Source organism: Halichoerus grypus, chromosome 15, assembly GCF_964656455.1.
Source record: "Halichoerus grypus chromosome 15, mHalGry1.hap1.1, whole genome shotgun sequence".
In the NCBI taxonomy this organism is placed as follows: domain Eukaryota; kingdom Metazoa; phylum Chordata; class Mammalia; order Carnivora; family Phocidae; genus Halichoerus; species Halichoerus grypus.
In genome coordinates, this window is record NC_135726.1 from 55,470,438 (window position 1) to 55,494,111 (window position 23,674).

At 55.3% G+C, this 23,674-nt stretch overlaps 3 protein-coding genes and 1 long non-coding RNA gene across 5 annotated transcripts; 1 reads left to right on the forward strand and 3 right to left on the reverse strand.

Moving 5' to 3' along the window:
- Window positions 1–1,040: 1,040 nt before the first annotated feature.
- Window positions 1,041–15,191, reverse strand: ETFB (electron transfer flavoprotein subunit beta). Its single transcript, XM_036104153.2, has 6 exons — window positions 15,062–15,191; window positions 6,844–7,002; window positions 6,563–6,721; window positions 4,459–4,521; window positions 1,916–2,074; window positions 1,041–1,254 (listed from the first exon to the last, which is right to left on the reverse strand). Exons 1-6 carry the CDS (start codon window positions 15,116–15,118, stop codon window positions 1,084–1,086), a joined length of 768 nt encoding a protein of 255 aa, XP_035960046.1. The 5' UTR covers window positions 15,119–15,191; the 3' UTR covers window positions 1,041–1,083.
- A 715-nt stretch (window positions 15,192–15,906) lies between these two features.
- On the reverse strand, window positions 15,907–17,228 carry CLDND2 (claudin domain containing 2). Its single transcript, XM_036104151.2, has 3 exons — window positions 17,045–17,228; window positions 16,591–16,728; window positions 15,907–16,362 (listed from the first exon to the last, which is right to left on the reverse strand). Exons 1-3 carry the CDS (start codon window positions 17,211–17,213, stop codon window positions 15,944–15,946), a joined length of 726 nt encoding a protein of 241 aa, XP_035960044.1. The 5' UTR covers window positions 17,214–17,228; the 3' UTR covers window positions 15,907–15,943.
- Window positions 17,229–19,069: 1,841 nt separating this feature from the next.
- On the reverse strand, window positions 19,070–19,973 carry NKG7 (natural killer cell granule protein 7). Its single transcript, XM_036104160.2, has 4 exons — window positions 19,817–19,973; window positions 19,591–19,737; window positions 19,372–19,506; window positions 19,070–19,280 (listed from the first exon to the last, which is right to left on the reverse strand). Exons 1-4 carry the CDS (start codon window positions 19,971–19,973, stop codon window positions 19,222–19,224), a joined length of 498 nt encoding a protein of 165 aa, XP_035960053.1. The 3' UTR covers window positions 19,070–19,221.
- LOC118543277 (uncharacterized) lies at window positions 19,683–23,492 on the forward strand. 2 transcript variants are annotated; one of them, XR_013444251.1, is made up of 6 exons: window positions 19,683–19,747; window positions 19,849–20,311; window positions 20,488–20,734; window positions 20,831–21,085; window positions 22,353–22,560; window positions 22,838–23,492. It is a non-coding gene; the product is annotated as an uncharacterized LOC118543277 (long non-coding RNA). The 2 variants fall into 2 exon arrangements; XR_013444250.1 differs by having other exon boundaries at window positions 19,849–20,734.
- Window positions 23,493–23,674: the final 182 nt, after the last annotated feature.

A 23,674-nucleotide genomic window follows, 5' to 3' on the forward strand; every position in this document is an offset into this window, starting at 1 on the left:
CTCCAGCAGCCCCCCCGGAGAGCAATCGTGGCCCCTGGTCAACAGCCAGCTCAAGCCAACAACCCCGGCCAGCTTGCAGGCCGCATGACGGAGTCATCTTGGATGTCGATCCTCTGGCCCCACTTGAGACCCCAACCGATGCCACCTGAAGAGGTGAGCTGTCCTGCCAAGCCCTGCCCAAATTTCAGATTTATGGGCAAAATAAGTGATTGTTGGCTTAAGCCTCTGGGTTTTGGGGTGGCTCGTTATGCCATGCCAGACAGCCAGAACACGGGTTTTATTACTAACTGCACCTGAGGGAGGAGGAAATCCATGCTCAGAGAGTGGGAACTTGCCAGAGTTCTCCCAGAGCCAGGAAATGGTCTGGCCACAGCCTCAGGATCCAGACCCTGAGCCCTTAACCACTACAGTAAGCCCTTCCTATTTTGATCAGTCAGATAGGAAACCGAAGCTCAGACACGGGATGTCACTCACTCAAGATCCCACGGCCGGTAACTGTGAGCGAGGCTCTAAAATCACCAAGTCTGACTCCAGGCCCCGGCTCTTCATCCCCACATGAGGTTTTGACTGCTGTCTGTCTGTCTTCCCAACCAGACCTTGAGCTTCCAGCTTCGTTCCCTCTTGTACCCCGAGTCTCGGCAAGGGCCTGGCATCTGGGAGTCCCCAGGGAGTCCCCGGCAAAAACTCTGCAGATGAAAGCCCTTCTCCCCACGTCATGGATAGGTGTCTTTCAGGACTCAACCAAGATGCCATCTCCCTGGGAAAGCTCTTTGGCCCCATGTGCCAGGTCAGGTGCCCGAGGTGGGCTCCCAGGTGTGTGGTGTCACCTCTGCTTAGAGCATACAGCACCCTACATACAGCTGACTCTGCACATGTCCATCCCCCACCACTTCAGCCTGGAAGCTTCTCAGGGACTGGATATGACTCACCTGGGTCCCTGGCATCACCCAGCACAGGGCCTGGCACACAGGAGATTTAAGTAAATGTTTGTTGAATGAATCAAAGACCAGGTCTCCAGGGAATGAGTTAACAGACAGTCGTTGGGAGGGTCATGGTTTTATTGCTGAGTTTCAGGGAAGGGGCTCAAATCCGCCCAATCTCCCTCAGCTTGGCCACCAGGTCCTCCGTGGTCTCCACCTTGACGCCAGCCGTACGCTGGGGCGGGTCCTCCACGCTAACCACGGAGAGCTTGGAGGTCAGGTCCACACCCAGGTCTCCGGGCTTGATCACCTCAATCTTCTTCTTCTTGGCTTTCTGCACATGGGCAGCCACAGTTCATGGGGCTGCTGGAGCCCTTGCCCCCTCTCCGGCAGCCTCCTCCCCATGACTGCCACGTCTGCAGAACCAATCCCATTGCCTGAACTTGTCTGGACCTACCCACTAGCCAGGACATCTGTGACCTCTTATGGGGCCTGGTACAGATCATTTCTGTGGGCAGGAATGGCCTGGGAAGCCCCTCTATTAAGGGTCCTCTTTTAGTCAGCTGCCTTGGAAGCCCTTCACTAGCTGAAATGGACTGGCAATGTCAATCTTCTGGCAGTAATGACTCAATGGACTTTTGGCCAAGCCGACCCACTGAACCCACCCTACTGGAGGATGAGATGACCCACTGAACGCTCCCTCTTGGCTGAGCTAACTCACTGAACCCATCCTACTGGATGAGATGATCCACCTTACCCTTCCTCTTGGCTGGGATGGCATGCTAAACTCTCCCTGTTGGCTAAGATGACCCAATGAACCCATCCTACTGGCCATGATGAACAGCGAACTCTTCCTTTTAGCCAGGTGAGGCCTTCCTTTGGATAAGAAGTCCCTTGGATCCTCTGTCCCTGCATCTGAGCACCAGGGAGGCACTGGGCCCGCAATGCGTTCACCCATTCCCGGGCCCTCGGGGACCCGTCCGCTAAGCGCTCACCATGATGTTGGGCAATGTGGCGTAGCGGGGTTCATTGAGCCGCAGGTCGGCGGTCACCACGGCAGGCAGCTTCAGCCGCAGGGTCTCCAGGCCCCCATCAATCTCTCGCTCCACTTTCAACTTGTCCCCTTCCAGTGTCACCTGGGAGGCAAACGTGCCCTGGGGAGATGGGGGGTGGGGGTGAGGTTAACTCAAGACAGGCACAGAGTGGCAGGGGTGCATGCACAGGTGAGCAAATGAATGAGAGAACAGAAGAGAGAGAGTCCCGCAAGGTAACCTATAGACATCAAGTTCATATATAGGAGGAAACCACAGAAAGGGATTTCATAAATCTAGGGCCGGGTATCTGTACTTTCACTGGGAGCCAAGGTAAGGGTCCTAATGACCTGAACCTGCCAGTTAGGTTCCTGCCTATTATTAACCTCCCTTAATAATGATGAACGCGTATGGAGTGGAAGGATGCTGTTCTAAACAACTTACATGCACTAAGTCATCAGGCCCTCATGGGAACTCTATAAGGTAAATGCTATTATCCTCACTTTACAGATGAGGAAAACTGAAGCAGAGAAAGGCTCCAAAATGTGCTCGCTGTCACCCACCACTGGTAATCCAAGAGCTGCTTCCATGCCCTATTCCCCCTACCCACCATTTTGTCCCCTGGGGCTCCCTTCCAGGCCCCTCTGCTAGGCTGACCCTGGAAAGGTCTGCTGGGGCCCCATCTTCCTCGCTTGGTGCCCATGCTCTGGCCAAGCCCCCTCTGCCTCTCAGTGCTGAATCAACATTTGCTGATGTACCTACACCCTCTTTGTCCAACCAACCTGTTCTCTCCATTCATTTACTCACTGGACAAACCTTTCAAGTCTTAGCTGGAATGTTCCGTCACTCCCAGTCTCATCCGAGCGCCCCAAGAACCAGCCCTCAGATACACTGTGACAGTGACCAACAAGGCCCTGGCTTTCATGTGCATTTATCCTGGCCAGGAAAACCGCCGGGAACCAAATACATACATAGCAGCCACAGGACTCAAAGTGTCTTCTGAGCGTAAGGAACATGGCTAGCGCGATGGAAGGATGGAATTTTCCATCTTATGAATTAATTTAAATTAAAAGACCAAGGGGCGCCTGGGTGGCTCAGTTGGTTAAGTGCTTGACTCCTGATTGCAGCTCAGGTCATGGTCTTAAGGTCATGAGATCAAGCTCAGCGGGAGTCTGCTTCTCTCCCTCTGCCCCTCCCCTTGTTCTCTCTCTCTCAAATAAATCAATCTTTTAAATAAATAAATAAATTTAATAATTTATTAAATAAGCCAAATATATTATATATATATATATATATATATATATATATATATATATACACCAATAAGCCAAATATACCAATAAGCCAAATATATTATCGTGATTGTGATGACGGCTTCATGGGTGTATATGTGTGTCCAAGCTTATCAAACTGTACACTTTACATATGCACAGTTTATGGTAGGTCACTTAATCTCAATAAAGCTGTTAAAAAAAAAGGGGGGGGGCGCCTGGGTGGCTCAGTCGGTTAAGTGGCTGCCTTCGGCTCAGGTCATGATCCCAGGGTCTGGGATCGAGCCCCGCATCAGGCTCCCTGCTCGGCGGAGAGCCTGCTTCTCCCTCTCCCTCTGTCTGCCGCTCTGCCTGCTTGTGCTCTCTCTCTCTCTCTGTTAAATAAATAAATAAAAATCTTAAAAAAAAAAAGAAAAACATACTCGATTCAGTCCCTGGAAAACTTTTAAGTCTGTTTGGAATAACTGGGGTGTGTGAACCTACTTTTTCAACTGTGAGTTTTAGGAATCTAAACTAAGTATTTCTGATGGAAATTCAGCATCTAAACTGAGATGTGCTGTAGATATAAAATCCACACTGGATTTTGAAGACTTCATACAAAAAGAAAAAAGAATGTAAAATAGCTCAGTGTTTTTTATATTGATTATAGGTTGAGATGATCATATTTTAGATGTGTCCAGTTAAATAAAATATTATTGCATTAATTTTGCCTGTGTCTTTTTACTTTTTTAATCTGGCTATGAAAAACTGTACACTTGATCTTAGCCAAAAGGCCGAGAAGCAATGGCTATGAAAAATTATAAATCACCTAGGTGGCTTGCATTTCTATTGGACCGGCATAGGTGGGAAGTGGGGCATCTGGAATTTCATACAGGGTGGGCAAGGAAGGGCTCTCTAAAGAGGTAACAACTGAGCAGACCTAAAGGAGAGAGAGGGAAAGCCACGAGGCAATCTGAGGGACCCATGCCCTAGGCTGAAGGAACAGCAAGTGCAAAGGCCCTGCGGCAGGGATGAATTTGGTGTGGTTGTTGGGTGACAGGGCTGATGAAGACAGAGCACCAAAGGCCCAGATGAGGCCTGGTGTCCCGGCTGTACACGTCTCCTTCCTGCCCGCTGGAGTAGCCATCCTGTCTTACTAAGCCTGCCTCCCTCCCTCCAAAAGGGCAGGGACAAGGGTGGCCCTGTTCTGAGCCTCCAGATCTGGCCCCCAGCAGGCGCTCCCCACTCCAGCCTCACCTGTGGCCAGTCTAGCAACCCAGCTGTCATCTGCCCCGTCTGGTTACAGTCATCATCGATGGCCTGAGTGGAGAAAGAGAGAAGACTGTATGACAATGGGTCTTTTCACATACCATTCGGGCCTTTGTCTAGATGGGGGTTGGCCAACATTTTCTAGATTCCATGTGGTCTGTCCCAGCTCCTGAACTCTACCCTGGGTAGCACACAAGCAGCCACAGACTATGTGCTACATAAAGCAACCAGTGTGGTGGCATTCCAATAAAACTTTATTTATAAAATCAGGGGTGGCCATGGCCCATAGTTTGCTGACTCCTGGTCTAGAATGATCCCATCCCCCAACTTGAGCCTCGAGACAGGCAGTCACTTGTCCAGGGGCACATAAAGACATCTAGCATCTCGATGCCAAATCTTTGCCCCTGTATAAATATTCACAGAAGCCTCCCGTGAGCCAGGACCTGGGCCAGCCACACTGGGGAACTGAATGAACAGGATCTGGGCCAATAAGAACGTTCTATCCCCTGACCCTAGTGATTGGTGCAGGGACGGGTACTTGACTCAAGCTGGACCAATGAAGAGTCAGCTCTGAAAGCTTTGCTGGAGTCTTTGGGAAAGAGGCTCTTTTTTTTCCACTGGGGAGGCTTGTGGGATATGAACCTAGAGATGCATGAAGTAAAGACAAGACAGAGGAGCAGAGCCTAGAGCTGACATGTGACCCTGGATCAAGCCATACCTGAAGCTTGCATTGTATGAGCTAACAGGTTCACTTTCCGGCTTAAGCCTGTTTGCTTCTGACTACCACCTACAATGAAGAGTGTCCTGTCCAGTTTATCCTGTACCTTCTCAGTTGGAGGCCCTGGCCCCAGGAACTGTCCCTGACAACCAGGACAGGCAGAACATGAGTCTGAGACCCACCAGTGAATGCAGGAGGCTTCCATAGGCCATGCTGCCAGCACCAGTGTCCTGGGGAGCTGGTGTGAGACCTGGGTCCCCAGAGCCCTGAGCCCGACCCAGACCATGCCTTTTTGGCCTGTTCTCTGGTTAGGCCCTCTGCCTCAGCTTACTGACTTGTACTGATTCCTTTGCTGTTTGTCATCTCTCGTTTTCCACTGCCTGACTTGTGCAGGGCTGGGTAGGATACCCAACAACCTACATAGACCCATCAGCCTCCCCCTCTCCGCAGGGGCTGATCCAGCCTGCCGGAATCCCTGTCTTTTCCAGCCAGCGCCCTGGCTCTATCTCTGAGCCTCCTGAGCCAGGTCTGTGCCCTGTCTTATCTCTCAGTCTCTGACATTCTTTGTCAGCCTCTGTTCCTAAGCCCTTGTCCCTTGTCCTGTCCCCTCCCACTGCTGTCTATCTCTGGCTCTTCCGATGACCCTCAGCCACCACCCCGAGTGAGGCCACAATGTTTGTCCTCAAATGGGAGGGGGTGGGCAGGCTAGCCAGAGAAAGGGTGTCGCCTCCCCAGTCTCCTGCGGAAACAGCTGAGGCCGACTCACGTATGCCTCAGGTGGGGGTACCACGTGGTAGGCAGGGTTCTAGCTCACCATTAGCCCCCAAGCTCCTCCAACTCCCAGCCTCCAGTCTCTCCCCTTCCAGTCCATTCCCCATGGCCTCAGAGAGGTCTTTCTGCGGCCAGAGCTGATCCCCTCCCTCCCCCGCTCACAGGCCTCCCGAGGCTCCCCGGCACCCTCCAGAAGCCTCAGGTCTCTGTAGTAGCCTAGGCTGTTGGAACCACACAGCTGTCTTCCCCACACACCACCTCCCCATGTCTTCCTGGGCTCTCTACAATTCCTGACTGTTCTTCCAGGAGTTCCCTCCCTGTGTCTCCCAGCCAGACCCCAGCACTGTCTCGACCTCCTCCCTCCCCCTCACTCCCTACAGCTCAAGCCCCGCCCCCTAGCCACGCGGCTGTCCTGTCCACTCTGTCCATTGGCCTCCTCTTCTCCCACACAGACCATTACCGTAGCCCCCGGGGCTCCGATCTCACCCCATAGGACCTCAGGAGTCTTTCTGACGTCCACAGTCACCCTGCCCACCCTGCTCTAACTCTCCACTCAGCCTGGGCCCCCTCCTCCCCAGTCCTGAGCGGGGGAGGCACACTCACCTGCTTGCCCAGCAGCAGCAGATCTACCTTCTCCTTCTCTGCCAGCTTGGCCAGGACCCGGGCCACCTGCAGGGGACCCAGGCGATCTGCCTCTGCAGCTGGCACCTCCACGTGGATGCCTCGGTCTGCACCCATGGCCAGAGCAGTGCGGATGGTCTCCTGCCAGGAGAAGGGACTTGACTCGGCTTCTAGCCCCAAGGGGACCCAGGAGCCTGGTCCCAGGCCCTCCTCCCTCAGACCCAGGACTCAGGGTCCTGGCACCCTCTCCCCAGGACCTGCACCTGGCACTGGGTGGGCCCGCAGCTGACAGCGATGACCTCTTTCACCAACTTCTTCTCCTTGAGCCGCACGGCCTCCTCCACGGCGATCTCACAGAAGGGGTTCATGGAGTGCTTCACGCCATCCGTGACCACGCCCGTCTTGTCAGGCTTTACCCGGATCTGCCGGGCCAGAAAGGGAAGGGGTGGGGTCAGGGGAAACAGGCAAGAAGGCAAGGGCTGGATGGGGACAACGGGGACCCGGAAGGGGCAGGGCCTTGTCCAGGGTCCCACAGCTCAGGCGACACAGCAGATGAGAAGTCCCAGGTAGGTAGAGGATCATCCGCTCACGATCTCATTCAGACATTTGTGGAGCATCGGGGACATAGGACATGCCCCTCCGACTCTCGCTGCTCCTGGGGCCCGAAACAATGTTTCTCAAATGTTTACCATAAACCACAATGTGACATACACTTCATCATACTCCTGAGCATATTACAAATACACAACATATACTTACATATCAACAGAAATACCCCTGCGACGCGAGGTTCGGGTAACAATACTTACCCTTACCTCGTACACCATAGCCTGACGTTTTCTGCTCTTTCTTTAAATGTCAGCCCTCTACATGGACCTTATGACTGACACGTGGTCATGATCTAGTTTGCAAAAACACTAGCATCAAAGGCCTATTCTGCCAAACAGGCAAACCCCACTCACTCCCTTCCGCACATGGTCCGTCTTCACCGAGCACTCCCTGTGTGCTGCCGGCCCAGAGCCGGATTCTGGGGACACCACCACGAGCAAGGGAGTGAGGCCTGCCGGCCCATGAGCTCCCAGGCTAGTGCAGGGTCTAGCACAGTATGAACAACTAACCATCCCATTAGTCTCCCGTGGCTGCCATTCCAAATAACTGCTAACGCAGTCGCTTGCTGTCTCACAGCTCTCGAGACCAGAAATCCAAAATCAGTTTCACTGGGCTGCAAGCAAGGTGTTGGCAGGGCGCGGTTCCTCTGGAGGCTCGAGGGGAGAATCCATCCCTTGGCTCCCCCAGCTCCCTCTGCCTCTCTCTTATGCAGATTCTGGAGATGGCATTTAGGGCCCACCTGGATGATCCAGGATAACCTCCCCATCTCAGGAGCCTTAGCTCAGGCATAAATGCAAAGACCCTGCTTCCAAATTAGCTACCATTCACCCATGGATCGGGGCCTGGACAGCGTAGGGGGGCCACTTCCTAGCCCACCACATTCCTCTTAATAGCCCACAGGGAGAATGTTATTGGCCACCAGGCATGCAGGAGCCCTGTCCTAAGCAATTATCCTAACTCATTAATCTTGGTGACAGCCCAACGAGGAAGGAGCAGTCACTGTCCCTGTGGGCAGAAGAGGAAACTGAGGCACTCAAGCAAAGTAGCTGGCCGGTCAGTGGTTTCTAGGACCCAAGCACTCAAATCCCCTGCTATGCCACCGGACAATCCATGAAGTCTGGGGAACTCTGAGGATGATGGGGGCCTGTGACCTAGCCTGTCGGATGTTGGAGGCTGTCAGGGGAGGCTTCCCTGGGGCAGTGGCACTAGAGCTGAGACCTAAAGGACGAACTGGAGTGGTCAAGTGTGAGAGAAAGGGTTCGGTGGGGCGAGAGCATGTGCAAAGGCCCTGAGGTTTAAGGAGTCCAAGGAGGCCGGTGTGGCCAGCGGAGCAGTCTGCCATCAGGCCACAGAGGCTGAACTACTGTGACGGGCGCAGTAATGAGTCCTCAAAACGTCCTCATCCTAATCCCTGAAACCTATGAATGTCACCTCCAGGGCAAAAAAGGACTTTGCAAAAGTGATTAATTTAATGACTCTGAGAGGGGGATCATCCTGGGTTATCTGGTTGGGGGCCCCATGTAATCACAAGGGTCGCTCTAAGTGACAGAGGTAGGTGGGAGAGGGGAGGGGTAGTGGCAGGGTCAGAGAGACCGTGAAGATACTCTGCTGCTGGCTCTGAGGCTGGAAGAAGGCAAGGCAAGGCACGCAGGTGCCTCTGGAAGCTGGAAATGACACGGACACGGATTCTCCCCGCGCCTCCCTCCCCATCCCTGAGGGAACGCAGGGCCGAAGACACCTTGATCCTAGCTCAGTAGACTCATTCAGACGTCCGACCTGCAGCATGGGAAGAGAACCAGTCTGCGTTGTTTGAAGCCGCTGAGTCCACCACAGCAGCAAAAGCAAACTAACCGCGCAGGGCCCAGCGGGCTCCGGAAGGGGAGCTGGGTCTGGATCCAAAGAACAAGGGCGACAAAGAGGCGAGTAGATGCAACTTAAGTTTTCGCAAGGTCGTTCTGGATTCTTGGTGGGGAAGACTGGGAGCACAGCAAGGGCGGAAAGTGGGGAGACAGCTGGGTGGCTGTTAGTCAACGAAATGAGGAATGACAGTGGCTCGGACCACCGAGCCAGCAGAGATGGAGAAGCGGAGGGACTGGAGGGGTCTTTGGAGGCGGGAGTGACAGAGCTCTGGGCTCGGCAGGGGCAGGGGCGGGGAGAGGGAAGAATCCTGCAGGACTCTGGGGCTTCTGGTGGCTACATCCTATGAGCCGGGGGGCAGGTGGGTTCTGTGTCTAAATAGCCCATGAGATGCCCAGAGGAGCCTTGCTCGGGCGCCTGCACGATCCAGCCCAGGACCTGGCTTGCCCCTCTGCTCTGCTCCCCTGTGGCTGCCGCCAAGGGCTCAGCCGGCATAGACGCAGATGACAGCCTGGCCCGGCCAGGGACACTCACTGTAGTCTCCTCCTACCTCCCTGCACATTTCTCTCTTCCCAGTCTGGATGCGCCTCATGGACCTGTGACACTGAGCAGGAGAAGGAGGAGAAAAAGGACAACTATCATTTTCTATCACTGTTATTTCATTTTTTAAAAGTCATTTTAAGATTTTATTTATTTATTTGAGAGAGACAGAGAGCACAAGCAGGGGGAGCGGCAGGCAGCAGGAGAAGCAGACTCCCTGCTCAGGGGCTCCATCCCAGGACCCTGAGATCATGACCTGAGCCGAAGGCAGATGCTTAACTGACTGAGCCAGCCAGGTGCTCCTAAAAGTCATTTTAGCACCAAAAATAAGGCTCAAATCTCAGAACTGAATAAATTCACCTCACGGAAATACAATTGGAGCCAATACCATGTTCTGAATCCATGCTTTTTCACTAGAACCTACCCTGAGCGTGTTGTACACGATCCCCAGAATTTGCCGGAACATGCCCTTGCTCAACCCCCACCTCCTCGGCTGTCCTTCGGCTCCTGTGTAAACCCCATCCCTTCCAACTCTCCCGTTCCCACTTACCCTGTTTAACTCTCGCCGTAGCACTGCCCACCCCTGACGTACCACACACGCGGGACTGATTTAGAGTGACTACCAGTCTTCTCCCCACCAGAAAGTCAACTGCCCGCGGACAGGCATTTCCATCAGCTCTGTTCATCACTGTACTCGCGGGCCGAGCACCTGCCAGAACCACCATGAGAACCTGCACGAGAACCACTCAAACGCTTGGAAACAGCAATGGAAATTGAAACACAAAAGCCCTCTCATTACAAAAATAAAATCCAAGTCAGAGGTCTCCCGTTTGAACAAGAAAAGCAGCCCCCACCCGTAAAAGGCCGGTGCTGCTGAGCCAGCAGCCGGTGGAGGGCGCCGAACCTGCTCTTGGTCTGGCCAGACGCCTTGCACTAAGCTCCTGACCCCCAAGGAGCAGGGATGAGAGCCCTCTGGCCCCAGGGAATGTGCCAGAGCGTCTTCTCTGTGGAAGACCTTTTAAGCCTGAGTGGACTTCAAGCTTCAAAAACACTGTTTAGTTAAATTACGTAAGTCAGGAAACAATGGTTGGTCTGAAAAATCAGACCAGTGTCTTTTTTTTTTTTTTTTAAATAATGAGGTTTTATAAATCAAAGGAGGTGATTCAGCATGGAGCTTTCATTCTTTCTCTTCAAGTTGCAAAATATGAACCTTCAACAGAAACAGCCATGAGCCAGATGGGCATCGCTCCAAGGGCTTCACGTGTATTAACTCACTGAACTGTCCTAACCACCGAGGAGGTTAGTTGCTGCCATCACCATCCCCGTTGTACAGACGAGCAACCGAAGCACAGAGAGGCCAAGCGCCTTGCCCAGGATCACACAGCAGCAAGGAAGTGGCAGGATCAGGAGCCTAACTCCAAGTCTGACTTGGGAATCATGAGACTCTAGGACACCAAATGGGCCCTCAAGAGGTAGGGGAGCTGGTCCCTTTATTCATGGCCCACTGTCTCAGAGCAGGTGTTTATAAAGTGACTTCTGCAAGCTCTCCCTGAACTCTCGACACAGCTCAAGGACTCCTCTGCGGTTCTGTCCTCTAGTTTTTTCTGTCAAGCGAGTCACTCACTGGGCATGTGCTGGGGCTCTGGGCAGAGCACAGTGCACCCAGGACACGGAGTGACCGGGACAGCCAAGGCCAGACAGGGAGATGGTGGCCAGGGAGTGATGCCAGGGACAGATGACTAAGGCAGTGGCCAGCACTCTGAGACCCTTCTACAGCAAACCTCATCTCGGGCAGGGAAAGAGGACCAACACCCTCACGGAGCTGACACATGTGATGTGAGGGACAAGGAGGGGCCAGCCCTGCTGAGAGCAGGAGGGGTGAGGGGAAGGGGAAAAGGCCGGGCGCTCCCAGAACCGAAGGAAGGCATGGCTGGTTGGGGTTAGGCCCAGAGCTGGATACAGGTTTTCTGGGGCCTGAAGTTTCCAGCCTTTGCGGGAGCCTCTTTAGGAAAATGCACACCAAATCACGAACGCAAAATCGATCCAGTCTCTCCCTGGGCCTTGAAAGAAACGCTGAAGTTGACAGCCTCATCGGCTCATGGAAAAGGTATCCCTGGCCAGAACTGAGTATTCCTGGGTTGCCAAATGCTTATGAATTAACCCCCTAGACACACAATCATACAGACACACACACTGAGCAGAACATTTGTTGTGTTCTGAACGGATGAGTAAAAAAAACTTCCATTACCAGTTCTACCAATAATAACCACACTCCCTGAGTACCAGCCAAGGCCAACACTAACCATGAGCCAGGAACTATCCTAACAGCCCATTTAATCCTCACTGCCATCCAATACAGGAGGTACTAGTGTTATCCCCATTGTAGAGAGGAGGACAGTAAGGCTCAGAGTGGTCAAGCAACTGCCCCCAAGGCCACAGAGCAGGAAGCAGACCCAGGCGACTGGCCTGAAGTGGGCCCTGAACCGTAGAGCGTAACCGTTATCTAAGACAGTGGTGACTACATCAGACAGACGCTCCTCCAGACCCTGGAGCTCGAATTCTGGAAGGAGAGACAGACACTAAAGCAAGCGATCAGAAAATTACACCGTGGATTATAAAGTGATAAGAGTATGGAGAAATTACAGCAAGGGACGGCACAGGGATGATGGGGGCTGCAGTTTTAAGTCAGTGTCCAGGGAAGGCCTCACAGAGAAGGTGACATCTGAGCAAAGGTTGGAAGGAGGTGAAAAAGCCACGCTGGGAACAGAGTAGAGACCCGGCACTCACCCCAAGGAGCTGCCATTCTGGGGGCGGGGGTGACACCTGGGTGAGCGGGTGAGCAGAGGATCCCAATCCAGTGTGGGCGCAGAGCTGAGAGAGGCAGGCCCAGGGGGCTGCAGGAGTGTCCGAGGACAGATCAAGAGGCCTGAGAGGGTTGGGGTAGGGGGGCTTCCTGGAGGAGGTGATACCAGAGAATCACTAAACTTTTTTTTTTTTTTTAAGATTTTATTTATTTATTTGACAGAGAGAGACACAGCGAGAGAGGGAACAAAGTGGGGGCAGCGGGAGAGGGAGAAGCAGGCTTCCCGCAGAGCAGGGAGCCCGATGCGGGGCTCGATCCCAGGACCCTGGGATCATGACCTGAGCCGAAGGCAGACGCTTAACGACTGAGCCACCCAGGCGCCCCGAGAATCACTAAACTTTTGATACAATTGACAGATCAGAGTTAGGCAGGACAAGGGAGGTACAAGCAGCAGAGATGGAGAGGGAAGGGTGCCGAGGCAGAAGGCACAGCGGGGGGCAAAGGTCCAAGGCAAGAAGGGGCCTGGTCTATCAGGAAAGATCAGGCGAGGGAGGGACAGGGCACCATGGATGGCACAGCAGGGGCCACGGCCAGACCACGAAGGGTCTCAAACACCAGGCTGAGGGGCTCAGACTTTGTCCTGAGGGTGCTGGGGAGCCTCAGGGCAACTCGGGGTGCAGGACGAGCCCTGAGGCTGGGAGAGGATGGACTGAAGGAAACACTGAGAACCAGGGAGGAGACTGCGTTGTGGGGCCAGGTGGGAGGAAGGGAAGCCTGAAATGCGGGGCCCATGAGGATGGACAAAGGGACCAGCTGACAAGTAACAGGTGGTGGGGGTGGTAAGGGAAGGAGGGCAATGGTGCTGGGGCTCTGGCCCAGTGATCAGGTAGTTGGCAACGTCTGAACCATTTATTTCTTCAGAAAGGGCACCCACGCACAGCCAGCAGACAGGATGCAGTGGAGGGGGCCCCGGGGCAGCGTGGGAGGACAGGCAGCACACATCCCTGGGATAGGACAGCGGCTGATACCCTCTCTCTGGTCTCTCATTCAGCGCACACCCGTGTGCCAGGCCCTGTGCTGGGTGAGGCTGGGACCAAAGCCCGTCAAACTCGGGCCTGCCGGTGGGGGAGACGTATTCGACACAGGCATCTCAGGCCATGGAGACCAGGGCTGGGGCACAGGGAGGCCCAGGGGGCGACAGAGCCCAAAGCAACAGCTAGAAGTGGGAGGAAACCAGGAGAGAAGGTCCCAGGACCCCAGGAGCAGCTGAAGACAACACCCCTGGCCTTTGCTGTCAGGGCTTTGCTGCAGCTGTGGAGTGAAAAAGGGAGGAGGGGCGCCTGGGTGGCTTAGGCGGTTCAGCTTAACCGGCTGCCTTCGGCTCAGGTCATGATCTCAGGATCCTGGGATGGGCTCCCCGCTCAGTGGGGAGTCTGCTTCTCCCTCTCCCTTTGCCCTCCCCGGCTTGTGCGCTTGCTCTCTCTCTCTCTCTCAAATAAATCTCAAAAAGAAAAAAAGGGGGGGGGGGGTAGCAGAGACTGGTGCAGGACTTGCCCTGCACTTTGATCTTGACTTTGGCTGCCTGGAGCTGGGTGATCCAGCAAGTAACAGGACCTCCGCGGGCCTCACTTTCCTAACCCGTCCAACGGCATTCATAAAATCAAGAGGATACTGAAAGCACTAAATGAGTCGGTCTCTGTCAAGGACTTGGGAGTGCCGCTGCTTGCACAGTAAGCACTCACTAAACGTGAGCAGTTATGATCACTGAAGTTTCCATGCCAAGTCCGGCTCCCGGGACCAACTCCCCACCTCACTCCCCAAGCCGTCAGGGGCCCTGGTTTCATGCACCCCAAGGCCTCTGGCATGCAGGCCCCGTGCTGGGCAATGCTGGGGACACAGAGGTGGAATCCCAGTTTGATGGTGAGGACAGACATGGATGGGCAGTCACCACCTTCAGTCTGCTTTAAGCCAAGTATTTCGAGAAATTGGCCCGAGAGCCTGTGTCTGATTCACGTCTGTCCCGACCAGCTTCTCTCCAGGGACAAGCCAGGACCTCAGAGACGTTGCCCCCCCAGCCCTCTCATGGGGAATGGGAGCCATTCCACCAGCTCAGTCAAACAGGATTTCATCTCTAGCAAACACTTCTCCCTCCCTTCCTGGCTAGAGCCTCCTCACTCACCCCACGGCTTTGTAGGGTGAAAGCTTCTGGGTTCCCAAGTTAACAGTCAACTGAGTGTGCAATGCAGCCTAACAGGTGAAAGTGTGGCTTGCGTGCAAAGCACTAGTTGCGCTGAGGAGTCAGACGGACCCGGAGGGGAATCATCTCAGCTCTATCCCATCCTAGCTGAGTGACCTCTCTGGGCCTCAGTTTCTCCAAATGTTACATAGGGGCCGTGGCACCTCCAGCAGGCAAGAAATAGAGAAACTAACTCCTACTGCACAGAATTATTAAGACAGTGAGTCCAGAACTTGAGAAAAGGGAACGGGGTCATGACCCCAAAGGGGCCGGGTTTGAGCGAGGAGGGATCTGAAGTCTGACCCTCAGTCCTTGATCCTTGCCCTCAGGTGTGACTTTGACGTTTGGGAGGAAAGGTGGCAGAGATCAGATGTACGAGCAGACCCCCCCATACAGTTTCGGGGTTCGGGGGAGGTGGAAGTGGGGGCCCGGTCACCTTCACGGCAAAGTCGATGACCCTCTTTACAGCCACGAGCGCGCGCAGCTCCGCCATCTTCCTGCCGCGGCCACCTGCGGCGTCGGTCCGCTCACTCGGCCTCTGGATCCAGACGTCCCGCCCCCCCTGCCCTGCGCCTGCGCCCCGCGCCGCCAGCCAGTCAACCGCGGCGGTGCCCGCCTCCGCCCTGACAAAGGGCCAATCGGAGGCCCGGAGGGGAGGGAGGTGTGGCAAGAGGACTCGGACCAATGGAGAACGGATTCTGGAGAAAGAGGCGGGAGCTGAGGGGAAGGGAAAAGGACTTAGTGAAGGGGGCGTGGCCGGGAACTAGGGGAAAGGTCGTGCGCAGGGGGAGGTGCTCCCGGAGTGGAGCTCCTCCCAGGCCTCCTAAACTTTTCCCAGCGCCCTCGGATTTATCCCTCCCCCAGTTCCCCACGTTTCCCTCGCTTCTGCAAGTCGCTATGCCCGCATTCCCTGCGTCCTCTTGTGTCTGTCTCCCCATTCTCTTCTTGCCATGTTCCTCGTCCCACGATCATGCCTCTTACGTTCCCCTGTATCCGTTTTCCCGCGTCCATGTCCCTACATCCTTTCCAAGAGCCCATGTGCTCTCCTGACCCCACCACCCCTGTGCCCCGTTCCCCCTCCGAGCCCATGCGCCGTGTCCACTCCATCCATGCTCGTGTCCCCCTGTTCCTCGTTCCCTATAGGTTAATGTGCTTATGTCCTCCCTGAACCCCCAGGTACCCCCGTGTCCCAATCCCCCGTCCTCTTCATATCCATGTTCCCGCGTGCGTTCGTGTCCCCCGTGTCCTCACGGTCCCCAGAAAGGCACGCGGAGCCGCGGCGGTGAAAGCCGTTCCTTTATTCTGCCCCAGGCTGCGGTCACAAGCACACGGGGAATCCACTGATGGCATCCGTGCTCTGCATGATCATGTCCGCCAGCAGAAAGCTGAAGCCTGGCGGGAGGGGAGCGGAGGGCGGGTGGGGGACGGTGGGTCCTGGGGCAGATGGCCGGGAGCGCCCCGGGGACTGGGGTTTGGGGCCCCAAGGGCGCCCCTGCCGGGTCTGCGGGAGTCGGGAGCGGAGTGTGTTGAGGAGTCCCTGGGAGGGCGGCTGGGAGTCTGCGGGGAAGGGGCTCCTCTGGGCAGTCTCCTCCACCCGCTTCCCGCTGTCCAGGTTACCCGCGAAAATAGAGAAGGGTAAAGCCAGCCACCCCGAAAAATAGGACCACGAGAAGAAGACGTCGTTTTTCCACGCGTTCTTCACGGTGTAGCCTGTCAAGGCGATCAGCAGCAGCAAGCCTGGGCCCCGCGCACCCCGTGAGCTTGGCCGGGGGGGCTGCACCCAAGCCCCACCCAGACCGCGCCCACCGCCCGGGCCACGCCCCCTTCTCCCAGCCCCACCCCCTCCTCTGGGTCTCCGGCCCCTCCCCCCACTTCCGTCCCCGCGCCTGAAAGCGCGACCCCTGGGCCCCTGCCCCCTGCAACCCCCAGGCCCACCCTGTGCCTGAGGGCCCGCTGCCGTCTCACCGTAGAGGAAGAAGATGCCGCTCGTAGTCTGGCCCCGCGAGTCGCCCTCGTGGCACAGAATCCGCAGCCCCATCACCAAACCCACGATGCCGGAGGCCGCCGCCAGCACCATGCACGCCCCAGTCACCGCCAGCATGGCTGGGGAGAGCGGCCGCCTCAGCCCCGCGCTGGCTCCGGCCCTGGCCACCACCCCGACCCGCCGGTACGGGGCTGGGAGCAGAGTTGACGGTTTGGATGGGAACTTGGAAGTTACTTCATGAGGGGCAGTTAATGTCGCAACAGGGAAGTAGGTCCCCAAGTGGGGGTTCGTGGTAGTCTCTGTCGCGGGGGAGCAGGTGGACCTGAGACTGGAGTGGAAGGGGCGAGGGTGGGGGCGCCGCAGCATGTGCCCAGCTGTGGTCTGTGCTGGGGGCTGTCTGTCCAGTGGGGGACATCTGGGCGGGCAGGGCCTCACTCTGGCAGGGGATGTTGGAGCAGGTTCCGCCATTACACTCCTGCCACAGGCCACTGTGGCCCCCGGGGTAACGGATCCAGTAGTTGGTGGCAGTGGAGAGAATCGTGAGGATTTGGGCCAAGAAGCCCAGCAAGGTGCCCCCTCTCCGAAGGCTCTGCTTCACCCCCATGCCAGGGAGGCTGCTGCCGAGGGCCACACATGCAAGATTCGCCAACACCCCTCCCGTCCCCAGACCCCTCTCCCGGGTCCTTCAAGTCCTTGAGACCCCCTCCCACATGTCCCTCCATGTCTGACTGCACCCCAGCACCGCTGTCTGGGGGCCCCTCCTTCAGGCCCTCCCCAAACCCAACACCTTCATCACCTACTGCTCCTATTGGGGGCCTTGAGACCTCACCCCCAAGGAATCACTGCTTAGAGACCCTGTCTTTCACCAGTGGAATGTCCCTTTAGCCTGTCCAGTGCCCTCCCCACCCCCATGCACACACCCACCTGAATGACTCACACCCAGCTCCCAGGGTTTCTTAGACACAGAGTCCAGAGGCGTGGGGGAAGGGAGACTGGGTCTCTGTGAGGCAGGAGGAGTTCCAGAATCCCCTCTCCCATCAGCCATTTAAAGAGATAACCACCCACCCACCCATACACACACATACGCACACACCTAAGCAGCTCTTCTAGCACACAGACAGCTCAGAGTCAGATGGCAGGTCTGGGGGGAGCCGAAAGGCCATGACATAGCAGACCATAACCTTGTGAAAACGCTTCCCTTGATCTCATAACCTCTGCAGGTCCCCAGCTCTCCGACTGTGCCCCCTTAGGTCCCCACACAGCCCCTGCTCCTCCTCCTCCCTCCACTTAGTGCCCGTTTCCCTGGAACCTCCGTCCTGCTCCTTCTTACCAGAGGAGCTTCCTCACTGGGTCTCTCTCCCAGACCCCCGACAACCATATCCCAGCCGAGGTCAGCATCTTCCACCAAACCAGGGATGACTCTACCGTCCCACCCGGTTGGTTGTGCCGCACCCCTGGGCACTATCCTTGCTCCCTCTTGCCCATCACTCCACAAGGCCCTTGAATCCCTGAGTCTGGTTCCTTCTGCCCCCTCCCCCTGAATCTTTCTGGCTCCTTCCCTCTTTCCCACCTCATGCCCTGGTCCCAGTCGCACCCATTGCGTTGCCAAGCTCCTCTCTCCCTTTGGGCCTCCCTGCATGTCCCAGAGGGGTCTTTCTGGCACCTGGAACTGGCGTTGTCCCTCCCCAGCTCACAACCTCCTCCTAGGTCCCCATTGCCCTCAGGAGAGAGTCACTGTGACCCTCGGGGCCGTTGCTCCCACCTGCTTCTCCATCCTCATGCCCCACCACCCCTGCGTTCTACATTCCGCCACAAGGCACTGTTCTCTATCCCCTGAAAACTTCCAGGCTTTCCACACCTCCACCTTTGGGTCCTTCTGCCTGGATGGCCTTTCCTCGGCCCTCGAGAAGCCCCTAAACACCCTCACCCCAGAAAGCTCCCCCCAACCCCCCACCCCTGACACAGTCAGTCTTTCTCCCCACCATCCTGGGCTCTGCCTGCTCTCTCACCTCCCCCACCAGACTTGCAGCCCCCAGTGGGCAGGGCCCGGGTCAGACTCCCATCAGCATCCCCAGTGAGACCAAGCAGAAAGGATGAGCTCAGGAAAAGCCAGCTGAAGGAGTAAATGAATTAATGAAGTGAGCGAGGAAGACCAGAGTGAAGACAAGGGTGACAAAATCAGGGAGAGAGTGAGAAGGAAAGAGCACTGAAGTGGGAAAGACCAAGGAGAAAAGAGAAAGGATGGGGTTTCAAGGTAGAAACACAGAGAAAGACAAGGGCGGGAGAAGGGAGCCAACATGGGGCCGTGCCTGAGTCCACACCTGCCCCGGCTCCATGCACAGGAGCCACCTGATGGCACGTGGGGGCTCTGACTCCTTTCTAGGCGCTTAGTGTCGCCCACCAGGGAGCTGGCTTGCCCTCAGCTAATGTCGTGGCTGAATTAATCTCAGAATAACCAGATCCCGGCAAATTTTTGTTGAATGGGTGAAGAAACAAATGGAGGGGTTACGGGAGGGCTGGGGGTAAGGGCTAGAGGGAGGGCTGCGGGGGCCTGCGGCTCCTGATGAGGTCTTCCGCGGATAGTGCTTCATCCTGCCTGTCTCGCCTCCGGCTCACATGGCATCATAGCCAGGCCGGGGGCCACTACAGTGAGCACCCAGACTCAGGCTACCTGGGGGTGGCAGAAAGAGGTTAGCATTAGCCCCCACCCTGCTGTCTCAGAGCCCCCAGCTGCCCTCTCCAGGTCCAGGAGGATCAGTAACCTGTACAGAGCAAGAGGACAGCTGAAACCCAGCCCAGGTAGAAGGACCAGGAGAAGAAGGTCTGGATCTGGGGGTGTTGAGGCTGGTTCCACCGCTCGCTGGTGTAGACCACCATGGCCACCACTGCAGAAATGGCTGGGGATGAAGACAAGAGAGAGGGCTCAGGCCCTCTGCGGGAACCCACCGGTCCCCAGAGCCCAAGTGCAGCCCAGAGTCTACCTGCAGCAAAAGCCATGGTAGAAGAGACGAGGGGCCCGTAGCCTCGAATGGACAGTGAGGGGATGCAGGACATGATCAGGAAGATCACCGACATCAGTCCCCACAGGGTGGCCAGAATGCTGAGGCCCTGCGTCGCACGGATGTAGCCTGCTCGGAGGTAAGACGTCGGTGCCCGCCCGTCTGGCAGCCCACCACCCCCAACAGGAGAGGGACCACTATCCCTTACCTGATACCTCGGTGTGAAACTCCTTTGGCCAGAGCCCCGAGTGAAATGAAAACCTGGGCCCCTTAGCCACAAACCAGAAATCCGTGCTCAGAGCAATCAGGATGGACACCAGGCCCAGGGAGCCAGTGAGTAGGGCCAGGGACCGACAGAGCTCCATGGAGGTGAGTACTGGGTGTCTGGGTCCTGGGGATGAAGAGGCTGGTGATCTGGACTCGGGTCCTCTGAGCTCAAGAAAGAGAAGCCTTTAAGACTTTAAAACCAGGCCAGTTTTGTTTCACTCAGTTCCGGGTAGATGAGTCTTGCCTTACACCCTCCCTTTCTGGTTGCCCTGACAACATCCTCCCCCCACAGAGGTCCGGTTCCCCTCACAGTGTGTGGTGGGGAGGGTGTCACATCATCAGTGGTTTGGATGGTGGTTCAGAACTTGCCTCTGTTTTAGGTTCTATACCTCCCACCCTTGGAACCCTCAACATCAGTGGAGACTTCCTGGAAGAGGTGTGAGAGAGGCTTGGGGGCCCCATGGTGGGAGGTGATAGATGAGACCAGGGTGTGAGTTAAACGGGGGGATGTGGCCAAAGGGGACAGTTGGGGGTTGTGTCATGCTTTCCTGTGGGTTCCGCAACCTTCCATTCTGGAAGAGGGAGGCCCCAATTCTAGTGTCTCTGTGGAAGGAGGGGGCTGGAGGCCGGGATGCTTGCGGCTGAACGAAAAGAGGGCTGGATACCTGGACTCGAGTCCTGAGGAGGAGGCAGGCAGGCAGGGGCTCAGACTCCTGGATCCCTGCATGGAGCTTATCCCCAAGGCAAGCAAATGGTGGAGAATCACAATTCTGGAAGTTTGTGGAGAGCAAGACACGTCCACATCCTCCTCTGATAAAAGTTCACAGACAGCTCTGCCTTGAGAAGGGCCTCCCGTGTGGTGAGCTTCATTGCCAAGATCAGGGTGCCTGAGGGGCAGGGGCAGGCACACAGGACCGTCTCACCCTCCCAGCACTGGCCTCCTCCTCCCATACAGGGATCAGGATGAGCAGGTGTGAGGTGAAGGTGTGAAGGTGACACAGCCCAGGTAGAAAGTGCAGGCACACGTGACCTCTATGAATCGGGGAATGGCCTGGAAGAGGACCTCTGTCACGAAGATGACCTGAGCCAACAGTCCCACCACAGCTGGTGAAGGGGAGACCCAGAGTGACTCAAGAGGCCGGGGCCTCTTCCATTATTGGAGACTCCAGTTTGCCGGCCCCCATCTCTCACCCAGACCCTCACCACCGAGGTAACTGGCCACTCCTGAGAACATGCTCACGAGGACAGGCTCCCAGGGGCAGATTCAGGTCATAAGCAGCAGGGGCACCGACACAAAAATGGTGGTGCGTGTAGGTCTAGTGAAGAGCAGCGGACAGGCTTCAGGAATCTGGGCCATGGGTGTGTGGTGAAGGGAGTGCCAGAGCACAGAGCCCATCTGCAATCTCTACCCCATCCTTATCTCCAGAGAGAGCACGAGCAGGGAGGGAGAGGGAGAGAGAATTCCAAGCAGGCTCCACGCTCAGCCCAGAGCCCAATGTGGGGCTCCATCCCACGACCCCAAGATCATGACCTGAGCCAAAATCAAGAGTCCGACCCTTAACCGACTGAGCCACCCAGGCGCCCCCGGAAATATTTGATTCAACCAGCACTTCTTATAGGTCAGGCACTATGCCACACCCTGAGGGAATATCGGTGTGCAAAGCACATGAGTCCCTCACCCTCGCCGAACCTACACTATACACACTATGGTAAAGACACGAATGCTGCTTATAACCAGTTATTATGGAAGGCACCCTCATTTCTATTGAGGCCTACTCTGTTAATAATATTTAACACAGTCTATTATGATGATAAAAATGTACTAAATCTTTTAGTCTAATTGTTGTCTAGTAGAATGTAGCTTCATGTATCCACTCTGGTGTAAAAAAAATAAAGAACGTTAGATGGAAACTATCAGCTAAGAATAGTGAGCTGAGGGGCACCTGGCTGGCTCAGTCGGTGGAGTATGCGACTCTTGATCTCAGGATCGTGAGTTCGAACCCCACGTTGGGTGTAGGGATTACTCCAAAATAAAATATTTAAAAGCAAAACAAACAAGTGGGAGAGGAAGTGCGTTGTGATTTCAGATAAGGTAGTCAGTGGCATCTCGGTGAAAAAGGTAACTTTGGGGCAAAAACCTGACAGACATTTGGAAAGAGCCGTCCAGGAGGGGGCGGCGCATACCTGTGCCTGCCTGGTGGCCGGCAAGGCTCAGAGCAGAGTAAGTGAGAAGCCAAGCATTAACCTTGACAAAGGATTAGAGTGGCCTGTCCCCTGAAAAGGAACTTCTAAATCCTTGGCATGTCCTGCCTGATAAGTGTCTTTGAACACCTGGGGTCCTTGAGCCACACTAGATAGTGTGTCCTGTCTGTGTGGTTTATGGCGGGGGCCCTGGGCCACGCCATGTCAGGATGACCCCTGAAGGGGCCGAAGACTGAGTAGCTGAGGTCAGCCATGTGATTTCTCCATGCCTACAGAACTGCCTCAGACCCTGGACAGTGAAACCCCTGGACGCCAAGGCTGGACTGAATTTCCCCAGCGGGCAGTCCTCTGTGCAGATCGTCACACATTGTTGGTGGACGCGGTGAGCGCTGTCCGTATGACTCCACTGGGAGAGGACAACTGGAAGCTCACACCTGGTCTGGACGCTGCCTACGAGCCTCTTCCCTTGGCTGATTTTCATCTGTATCCTTTCTGCTATGATCATCTGTAACCATGAGCATAACAGCTTTCCAGTGATTCCTTCTAGCGAACTGTCGAAACTGAAGGCGGTCTTGGGGGCCCCTGAGCTGCAGTGAGGGAGGGAGGATTGAGTCAAAGAGTTAGCGGGGATCTGGAACACGGGGCATCTTGTATGACCTTGATAGACTAGCTTTTCATTGGAGCTGGGAGCCACTGGGGGGTTTAGAGCTGAGGGGTGACGTGATTTGAATCATGCCTTAACAAAAATCCCTCTGTGTAGAGAATGGACTGCCGGGGGAGCAGAAGGAGGGAAAGGGCACTGGCAGAGCCGGTTAGAAGGCTGAGGCCATAAGCCCGGTGAAACAAGATCAGGGTGGTAACTGGATGAGCAAGGAATCAAATTCTGGACACATTTTTAAAAAATTTTTTATTGTTATGTTAATCACCATGCATTACATCATTAGTTTCTGATGTAGTGTTCCATGATTCATTGTTTGTGCATAACACCCAGTGCTCCATGCAGAACGTGCCCTCTTTAATACCCATCACTGGGCTAACCCATCCCCCCACCCCCCTCCCCTCTAGAACCCTCAGTTTGTTTTTCAGAGTCCATCGTCTCTCATGGTTCGTCTCCCCCTCCGATTTCCCCCCTTCATTCTTCCTGGACACATTTTTAAGGTAGGAGCCAACGGCACTTGCTGATGAATCAGATGTGGGACGCAACAAAGCAGCTGAGGACGATCCCAACACTCTTGGCTGGAGCATCTGAATGACAACGGGGCAAGATGGGGAGATATGGGAGGAGTTGGTGTGGGATGTGGGAGAGACTAAGACACGGGAGATTTGAGATGCCTCTTCTTTTCAAGTGGATATCGGAGATGAGTCTGGAGTTACCACATCATTATTATTGCTAGAATAAACTCCTATAAATATGATTCCTGGAGGAAGCCTCAGTAAATATGTCTACTTAAATAGACCTCAATAAATTACGATTAGAGAAGGCCTCAATTGCCATTGTTAGTAGAGGAAGCCTCTATAAATATGGTATTATTGTTATTTGCGGAGTCCCCAATAAATATTTCTAGGGAGTAAGCCTCTATTAATATGACAGTTTTAG